The sequence below is a fragment of the Poecilia latipinna genome, unplaced genomic scaffold (genome assembly GCF_001443285.1).
Source record: "Poecilia latipinna isolate Pla-1442-1.1 unplaced genomic scaffold, P_latipinna-1.0 Scaffold4813, whole genome shotgun sequence".
NCBI lineage: Eukaryota > Metazoa > Chordata > Actinopteri > Cyprinodontiformes > Poeciliidae > Poecilia > Poecilia latipinna.
The window spans coordinates 6,071-16,295 of NW_015117429.1; the positions used below are offsets into that span (position 1 = coordinate 6,071).

The following is a 10,225-nucleotide window of genomic DNA, read 5'->3' on the forward strand; positions in this document are numbered from 1 at the left end:
GTTGCCATGGCAACGGGTGTGCTTAATTGACAAAGAGAGAGACGGAGAGTAAAAATGTGTCAGTGGTTTTGAGTTGATCACCTGTTCAGGTTGTTTTACCTTTGTTTACCTTTGCCGTGGCTCTTTACAGCCGCTGTAATTTCTGAACGTTCAATAAACAACAAACTTGGACTAATTCTCTTTGTGAGTATACATCATTTACAACAAACATCGAACACGGTAAATATGTTTCATTAAGTATTTAACAAACAAATGGCTTCTACCACAATAATTATGTGAAATTAAAGTAATTGTCTAATAAAAAACAATAGTTTGATGCTGTCAAGCTCAGAGTCTGAGAGGCTTTTCCTTTATCAAACTTCTTTTTTTTTTTGCCTCTTATTTAGTTGAAATATTGATGTTGATGAGATTTTCTCCAAAATGAAAACCTTTATAGCTCCACTGTTGAAAATGAGGCTCTAACATTCACAAATGACATTGAAATAAAATCCAGTCCAACATCTGGTTTGAGGTGATTCCTCTGGAACCTGTTGGAGGAAAAATATCCCAACTTCAGAAGATGAGCTTTAACCTAACAGAGCTCTGTGGTTCCTCCTATCAGTATGAGAGTCAGGGTGAGGAGGCGCCATGTTAGGGAGACAAAGTGGAAGCTGCAGGATCTTCAGAACAAACAGGTCATGATGCTGGGCTGCTGATTATCCCTCTGTCTGGACACAGGATCAATAGAACCAGTTTAAAAGATAAAATGAATGGTTATATGCCAGACATGGAAAACTGGGATGACTCCATGATGTTCAGATTTTAGGTCTCATGGCGTCTCAAGGTGTCAACATGGCAGCCAGTGGGTGGAAGGAGGAAATACAGCTTTACTTTGTAGCAATTCAAGAGCTACCAGCTTTTATCACTTTGCAAAAAATTAATCAGCACAGAAACTCCAAAGCACACAAAGAATTTCTCTCTCTCTCTCTCTCTATATATATATATATATATATATATATATACGTAGTACCCCAAGAATTTAAAACTACTTTCACCCCTGTGCATCAGTATAGATCTATGTGTATCAGTATAGATCTATGTGTTTCAGAGTGTGTTTCCTCACCCTCTCCAGAGTGATCTCCTCATACTCCAGCTCTCCTTCTGATCCGTTCATCTGGAAAATCAAGCAGAGAGAAAACAGTTGAGTCGCTCTCCAGCATCTCTGCTGGCCGTCGCCATGGCAACTCCATGGTAACAGCTGCTGCTGCCTGGGGGACTGGTTACCTAGGCGACTGTGGCTGTAGCCACGGTAACCAGCTTTCTGTCACACCACATCTCCTGAACAAGATGGCTACATCACTTCCTGTCATGGTCCAATCAGAGACCACCTCCCTCCCACCCCCCACCTGGTACCTTCAGGTCAACCAATCAGACGGAGAGGATCCAACCTGAGGACCTCTGGTTCCACCAGAAGGAGGCGCCGTCACCACCTGACCTGCTGGTGGACCGCTGGGGGTCCAAACGGTACCGAGCTGGAATAGGGCCTGGTCTCCAGAGTGGAAGAAAGGTCCAAACGGGTTCATCGGTACCGAACCAGCAGGGATCCTTGAAAACAGAGGACCAGAGTCCAGCAGGTTCTGGAAACGTCTTTTTGGAGCCGAGTCCAATAATCAATAGCAGAACTCTGGAGAACCGATCGGCTCTGACACACAAGCTGCAGGACACCAACGACCAGGAACCATCCAGACCAGAACCACCAACCATCTGGACCAGAACCACCAACCATCTGGACCAGAACCACCAACCCGTCCACCAGAAGGTCCTGAACCCTCCATCTTCTCCACCCTCTGAGTCACAGTAACTCCTCTTGACCTGATTGGCTCCCACCATGCCCCGCCCCTCCCTGAGGACCAATCAGAAGCCAGCAGACCCCAGTGGACCAATCAGTGTCCTACCATCATCCTCTGCCTGTGTCTCTTTGCTCTCCTCACGTTGTTGATGAATCTTCTTCCCATCTTCTTGGCGTACCAGACGGACACAAACATCCCTCCCTGTGTCTCCGCCTGTCCCTCAGGATGTCCCCTCAGGATGTCTCCACCTGTCCCAAACGATGTCTCAGTGTGTCCCCCCTCCTGTCTTCAGAGGGACGGTGCTTACATAAGGATGGCAATGAGGACAGATGAATTATTAACCGAGAGACGCTCAGCTCGATATGGACCGTGTCCTGGACGCATCAACAAAGAGCGGAGACATGATGGACGGAGGGGACATCGTCCCTCGCTCAGAGAGGAAGAGGAGACGGAGAAGACTCCTGCAGGAGGAAGAGGAGCAGCGACAGAGTCCTGCAGAGAGACAGAGAGGCGGTCCATCCCTCTCTCTCTCTCTCTCCCGATGTTCCTCCCCTCCTTCAGAGGAATCCCCTCCCCTCTGTGATGTCACTCACCAGGGCGAGTGAGGCAGAGAGAGAGAGATGTATTCTCTCTAAAAGATTTTAGAAACACACACACACACATGTTCTGGTTAATATTGTTGCCATGGTAACAATCCCCCCTCCACTGTCTTTTCTTTTCCATGCCAACCCCCCCTTCTGCCGTTCTCAGCGTTTCCATGGAGACGCCTGAGCAAAAAGCAGAAGGATGCATTGAGAGAGGGAACGGGCGGCCCACGCTACGGAGAGAGAGAGAGTGTGTATATGTGCGTGTGGTTGTGTGTGCAACGCTTTCCCTGTGTGTGTGCGTGTGCGTGTGTGTGTGTGTGTGTGTGATTACAGCAGCAGCTCTGATCTCAGCAGTGTGAATATTAATGTGAGCAGTAGAGCTTAGAGCTGACCTCAGACCTGCTGCTGGGACCAGAACTGCTCTTCCTCTGCAGGAAGCTGACTCCAGGTGTGACTCCACTTGTGACTCCAGATCTGACTCCAGATCTGACTCCAGATCTGACTCCAGTTCTGACTCCAGTTCTGACTCCAGTTCTGACTCCAGTTCTGACTCCAGATCTGACTCCAGTTCTGACTCCAGATCTGACTCCAGGTGTGACTCCAGGTGTGACTCCAGATCTGACTCCAGATCTGACTCCAGTTCTGACTCCAGTTCTGACTCCAGGTGTGACTGCAGTTGTGACTCCAGATCTGACTCCAGGTGTGACTGCAGTTGTGACTCCAGATCTGACTCCAGGTGTGACTCCAGATCTGACTCCAGGTGTGACTCCAGGTGTGACTCCAGATCTGACTCCAGGTGTGACTCCAGGTGTGACTCCAGATCTGACTCCAGTTCTCACTCCAGTTGTGACTCCAGGTGTGACTCCAGGTGTGACTGCAATTGTGACTCCAGATCTGACTCCAGTTCTGACTCCAGTTCTGACTCCAGGTGTGACTCCAGATCTGACTCCAGATCTGACTCCAGTTCTGACTCCAGATCTGACTCCAGTTCTGACTCCAGGTGTGACTCCAGGTGTCACTCCAGTTCTGACTCCAGTTGTGACTCCAGTTCTGACTCCAGGTGTGGCTCCAGGTGTGGCTCCAGGTGTGGCTCCAGGTCTGACTCCAGGTGTGACTCCAGGTGTGACTCCAGTTCTGACTCCAGGTGTGACTCCAGGTGTGACTCCAGGTGTGACTCCAGGTCTTTCTTTGGATGCACTGGATCTAATTTGCTTGTCTTTCTGTATGATGATGATACAGACTGATCCCTGAAGGACCAACCGTCTGTGATCTGGTAAAATCACTAGATAGAATTAGTTTGTTTCTGGACCAGCAAAACATCCTGATCAGTAGATTATTGATCTTTACCTCTGGGTTATTTTAACCAGGATGTCATTTAATCTCATATTAAACCAGTTTCTAGTATTTCCTTCTCTCATCTCTGGATTATTGCATAGATTATAAACCTCCTGCCAGCTGTGAAGCTGATAATCTATAATCTATAATCCATGTTGATGTTCCTTCAGGCTGAAGGAAGTTAAAATCAGGATCCAAAATGCTGCAGAGTTCTGATGGAAACCAGAACCAGATTCTGCTGTTTAGACTCCCTGATAATCCAGATTAGAATCTCACATAGAAAACCCAATAACCAGAACCATTATCAGTGGGTTCTGACCCGGTCCAGTGGTTCTGGTTCTGTCAGGTCCATAATGATGTCTCGGTCTGCAGGTCAGCAGCAGATGGAGCTCATTAAGCTGCAGAGCAGCTGCTGCCCCCTGGAGGCCGCTCAGTGACCTGCAGTCTGTCTGCCAGGTGCATTGTGGGTAGTGTAGTCTGGTGTGTGACGGTACCTACAGTGAGCGCGGCTGCAGGGTGTGTGTATCCGTCCAGGTGGGCGTGGCTCAGCTCGGCGCTGTGGGTCATGTGACCGGGGCTGGGGTCCACAGGCGGCGTCTCATCGTCATGGTAACGGTACTTCTGCAGAAACAGAACCAGACGGTCAGGTTCTGGTTAGGGTTAGAGCGGGGAACACGCTAACGGATCAGGCTAACAGTTCAGAACCAGAACCTCTCCAACCTGAACGGCCGTCTGATTGGTCTGTGGTTCCTCTGGGGTCACCAGAGGTCATCCGGTCCTAACTGGACCTACTGACACTTCCCATCAGAACCAGCAGAGGGTTCTGGTTCTGGTTCTACATCTCCTCAGAGGTTCTGATGCCAGCAGATCTGGTTCTGATGGACCTGGTTTCTCTCACTTCAACAGGTTCTGTTGGAGAGGTTCTGGAGAAAATGAGGACCGGTCCATTTCTCCGTAGAACCTCCAGAACCTCAGCAGGCTATCTGTTAGCAGCTAGCCTGTAGCAGTAGAACTTCCTCTGGGTCGGTCCAGAACCATCAGAACCTCCCCAGAGTTAATCTGGATCTCAGTGACGGTTCTGGTCTGTCAGAACCCAAACTGGACCCAGAGAAAATCACAGTGGTTCCACTAACCCTCCTGGTGAGGAAGAGGAGGAGATGAAAACTTGAACTGAGCCACAAAGAGAAACGAATGTGACTGGTTACCATGGTAACAGAACTCCCCCCTTCACTCTGAGGGCTGGTTGCCTGGTAACTGATGTCACTGAGAGGGGGCGGAGCCAGAGCCCATTCATAAACACAGTGGAGGCTTTATGAATCCTAGAGGACCGGTTCTGACCCGGTTCTGACAAGGTTCTGGAGATGGACCGGTTCTGGTTCCTGTCCTCTGGGACCAACTGCTCCTCTGCTATTTAAACCAGCCAGGTTCAGGTTCTGGTTCTGGTTCTCCAGTAACCAGAACCAGAACACTGTATCCATCCCGTCACTCTGACCCGGTTCTGCTGTCCAGAACGGGTCCAGCTGCTCCTCCACACTGAGGTTTACGGTAACGATGCATTCAGGGTCAGACTGGAAACTAGACCGTCGTTTATAGCTGGATGGTTGTTCAGCTGCTCCTCAGTGAGTTTTGGATCTTTATAACATAATTTAACTTTAGTAAATAAATTCAGTCTGATGATCCGGTATGACCAGAACTGGTCCAGAACTCCAGTCGGTTCTGAACCGATTACTTCAAAAGTGATGCAACAAAATAAAATCTAACCGTTATAATGTCAACATGTGGACAAGAATCAGAAACCAGTGAAACCAGAGGAATGAGTCCAACATGTCCTGGAGTTCTGGTCGGGTCCAGTTCCATTCAAATTCAACAGAACTTTATTCATCCCAAAAGATGTTTCAATGTCAGAAGATATCAAATCAGATCAAACGGCTAAAAGAAATAATAAAAACCAGAATCAGCAGAAACATTAATAACCTGATGGGGCCCAACTGGTGGGACTTAAAGTCCTTATATGGAGTTCCTCCAGCCACTGATGGTGGAGAGCTACGGACAGAACCGGTACCACTGGACCCAAAAACGGTTCCACTGGACCCAAGACCGGTACGACTGGACGCCGGACCGGTTCTACTGGACCCAGAACCGGTTCTACTGGACCCAGAACACAGTGGGTAGAGTCCTGCTAACCCTAATGACACAGACGGACAGAGCGGGAATCGAACCAGCAACCTGCTGAACCTCCGTCACCGTGATCCAAACGGTAAGAGATTCTGGAACCTGCAGAACCAGAACCAGGTACCGGGTCGAATTATAGAGGCTGCCACTCCAGAAACCGGGTCCACTTGGTTCTGTTGGACCAGAACTGGATCAGAACTTGGTTCAGGAAAACAAACCCTTAAAGACGGAACAGAACCAGATCAGCTGAAACTGGACCTGAACTCCTGGTACCACTGAACAACAGGCTGCAGGTTTTGGACCAGCTAATGGAGCCGATCAGAACCGACAAAAGCAGGTCCAGTCTAGTTCTGTTCGGTCCAGTTTGGTCTGCTGGTGCTGAAGGTTTAGATGTTTGTCGCTGCATCCGTTCAGCCTCAGGTTCTGATCCGAGTTTAGATGATCGGTACCGGTCCATTTGACGGGTGTGAATGAGACATGATGTTTATAACAAGTTGTTATAAACTCGTGTTCATGGATCAACTTTTCATTAAAGTGTTATTATTTACTGAATCAGTTCATTCATAAACATCCTCCATGTTTACAACATCATGGTTATGACATCATCTTAGTCAGACCCGCCAACTAACCTGTTACCAGATCATTCAATAAAAACAACAGGAACCGGACCGGGCTCGGCTGGGTTCTGACTAGAACCTTTAACCCGGTTCCATCAGAACCTCCCTGTGATCCAATCCGTCTGGTACCGGACCTGAGGCAGAACCCGGCCACATGTTGCTCTTGCATCTGGCACCCTGCTAGCAGTTAGCAGCAGCTACATGCTAACGTGGCTACGTTAACACACACACACACTTTCACTCGTGAAAGCAGCACACACACAAGAGATCACAGTCTATGTATCCTTGAGAGACCCAGACACATGTTGGATCAGAACACGCCTGGTGTGTGTGTGTGTGTGTGTGTGTGTGTTCTCTGTGTGTGTTCTCTGTGTGTGTGTGTTCTCTCTCTCTCTCCTGTCTCGTGCGGAGCTCAGCTCTTACCTTGGTGGTGACAATGCAGAGACAGTCCATATCCCCCCCACACACTCACACACTCTCACACACACACATCCTCGCATACACACACACACACACACTCCCTCACTCACACACTCATGCTCTCTCTCTCTGTGAGTAAACGCTCGCTCGCCCCTTCTGTCCCTTCGTCTGTCGGCTGAGGATGATGATGATGAAGAGGAGAACCTCTGTGTGGGGGTGAGGGGGGCGAGCGACGTCCACTCAGGATGAGAGAGAGAGAGAGAGGGTGGGGGTTGGGCTCCTGTTGCCATGGTGTTATGCAGCTGTTGCCCTGGTGATGCTGCTGCAGCTGTTGCTAGGTAACAGACACAGGTGTTGCTGTGCAGATGGAGTGTGAGGGAAGCTACCTGTGCAGGTGTGTGTGGCCGGCTGGACGTCTGGCTCTCACACACCGTCAGCTCGTAGAACTCCTGGATGTCTGCAACACACACACACACACACACACACACACACACACCGAGGACACACAGAGAACACAGTCAGGTTGGACCAATCACAAGCCGGCTCCTCTGTCACATGTTGTACCAGGTGGGGGCCCAGAGGGGGGGGACACCTGGTTAGAACCCAGTAATACTTGGTTAAGAACCCGGTCAGAACCCATACCGTCTCCAGGTTATCATGATGGTTTCTCAGGTGAAACTCAGTGAACCTGAAGCCTCAGCCAATCAGAGCACAGTTAATCCTGAGGTAAAAGGGGCGGAGCCTCCAGTAAAGCAGGTTGTCTGTCCTGATGGTCCAGTTGACCCGGTTCTACTGGAACCAGAACTCCATCACCTGCTCCACCTCCAGCTGCTGTGGTGCTGAGTCAAACCAGCCTGTTCCCCTCCTGGCCTGTGGGGGCGCTGCACCAAGAACCACTTAGGGAAACGACACAAAAACCTCTGAAGACACTGAGAGCAACTTCCTTCTTCACCAGATGGAAACAAGATGGAGGCGTCAGATTTTAGCGGTTGGAGGATTTCTCTTTAGGCTAAAGACCAGGAGCCATTTCTGCTGCTAGCGCTAGGCTAGCACGTTAGCTTTGGTTGGATTTACCCAGAATGCCCTGTGCTGTAGTCCACTTTCTGCTTTTGGAGTGGTCCAATAGCGTTCACATTCAGACCAACCAGAGTTCACTTCAACTGAACCCACATGAGGTTTGAAGGGTCAGAGGTCAGTTAGCATACACACCTCACCAACCAATCCGGGCTTTGACTAGACAGATGGAACTGGATTCGGGTTGAAGTGACTGAACAGGACTGGATGCATCCCGAGTTGCTGAGAGGCGGAGCTAACCTGAGCTCAGGTAAGATGATGTCATCAATAACCAGGTCATTCAAACAGCACCTCTTCTGGCCAGATGGAGAACTGCAGCAGCAGGTCAACTGGAGGTCAGAACCTTTTGGAGGTTCTGGACCGGGTCTCTGTGGACCTAGACATTCCATCAGACCAGAACAGGAGGTCCTGGTTCTGAAGGTCCGGTTCATCTGGACCTGAGTTTGGTGGAGCATAGAGCTCCTACATCTGGGTCCTTCAGACCTGGACAAGCCTGAGTTCTGATTGGTTTTACTGGGTTCTGCTGTTCCTCCTGGTTCAGTTTGATCCACCTTCTTCCTGTTTGAATTTTCCAGTATCAATAAACACCTTCAAACATGACAGATTGACTGGGTTAAACTGGTTTAGACTGGGTTAAACTAGTTTAGACTGGGTGAACTGGGTTAAACTGGTTTAGGCTGGTTTAGACTGGGTGAACTGGGTTAAACTGGTTTAGGCTGGTTTAGACTGGGTGAACTGGTGTGTGTGTTACCTAGCAGAGCCTGGAACAGGTCACTCTGGAAGATGCTGAGCAGCCTCTCAGCTCGACCTTTGACCCCGTCAGCAGCCTGGGCCTGGCAGGCCTCCATGACCTGCAGAGCGCGCTCCGTATCTGGAGGAGACAGAACCAGATGGTCAGCGGTTCTGATGGGTCTGACCCAGAAACCTGTTGGACCTCTGAGTCTGGACCCGGTTCTGGTTCTGACCCATGCTGCTGGGCTCAGTGTGGAGAAACTGCAGGAGGTTCTGACTGCAGGAAGGTGAAATACTGGTCGATGGATCAGAACATTTCCTCCTGAATATCAGATCAATTATAAACATCCAGCAGTGAAGCATGAATAATTAGAACCTTTATAAATATTATTATTAGTATCATTCTTCTTCTTCTTCAGTTCCTTCGTCTCTCTGTCAGTCATCTCATCGAGTCTCTACCTGGGAGCCTGACCTCTCGGGTCACATGACCTCTCAGGTCACATGACCCGGGTCAGCTCCAAACCCTCTGAGGTCACATGACCTCTGAGGTCAAACCAGTAGAAAACCCTGCAGGTCCAGTTAAACCATTAAAACTGGTTAGAATGGTTAATCCAGAGCTCCCAGTTTCAACATGGAGACTACCAGAGGTCAGAGGTCACAAGAAGATGACAGCAGGAAACCGAACTGAAGAAGACTGACTGAGGTCAGAGACAGAAACAATAAACAATAATGACACCACCGTCCCGACTGGTTCTGACCCGTCCGGTTCGGTTCTGACCCGTCCCTCCCATGGACCCGCAGCTCGTCTCACCTTCCTTCTTCAGCGGCATGTTTCCTCTCTGATCCACTCAAATCCTCTTTAGGGATTTTACTGGCTGCCCCGCTGCATGCTGGGTAATGGAGTCCTGATGCACAGCTGCTGCCACACAGGCAGAGGCCCCGCCCACCCACTGACATCCAATCAGATTCATTCATCCTGTTCAACAGCCAATCAGAACCAGAACCATCTGCTTCACCTGTTAGTTTACCTAATCAGTCACTGACCTCCATCATCTTCCTCCTGCTGCTGCATCTCCCTCTGGTGGCCAAACACCAGCGGTGCAGTCTGGACTGTGTTGAAGCCCTGAAGGCTGAAACTTCCCGAGCTGCAGAAGAACTTAGATAATAAAGTTCTGCATAAAGTCAGAGAGAAGATAATCAATAATCAGAGAGATGACATAATAGAGGGTTAAAAGAAGGTCTAGTTAAAGTCTGTAGGGTTAAAAAAAACGTTTTCATATTGATAATTAACGATGAGAAGGTGAACCTGGAGGATCTTGGGTGTCTCCTCTCACTCCATCTTCATGGTCTGACTTCCTGTAGAGATCAGGTCCTGGTCAGTCCCTGAAGCTGTGAGGTGCAGACTGACACCTGGTGCTGATGCTGCCACTACCGTTCCTCAGAGAGCAAACAGTTCTCT

At 49.4% G+C, this 10,225-nt stretch overlaps 1 protein-coding gene across 1 annotated transcript in view; it reads right to left on the reverse strand.

Moving 5' to 3' along the window:
* Nucleotides 1-9,998, reverse strand: part of LOC106943038 (disks large homolog 4-like) — a 15,841-nt gene extending 5,843 nt beyond the window's left edge. Inside the window, exons 1-5 of the mRNA XM_015026379.1 lie at nucleotides 9,578-9,998; nucleotides 8,786-8,905; nucleotides 7,347-7,417; nucleotides 4,250-4,372; nucleotides 1,103-1,153 (exon numbers count right to left, since the gene is read on the reverse strand). Of these exons, the coding sequence (XP_014881865.1) occupies nucleotides 1,103-1,153; nucleotides 4,250-4,372; nucleotides 7,347-7,417; nucleotides 8,786-8,905; nucleotides 9,578-9,596 (384 nt within the window). The 5' untranslated portion in view covers nucleotides 9,597-9,998. The remainder of the gene's footprint in view (nucleotides 1-1,102; nucleotides 1,154-4,249; nucleotides 4,373-7,346; nucleotides 7,418-8,785; nucleotides 8,906-9,577) is intronic.
* Nucleotides 9,999-10,225: the final 227 nt, after the last annotated feature.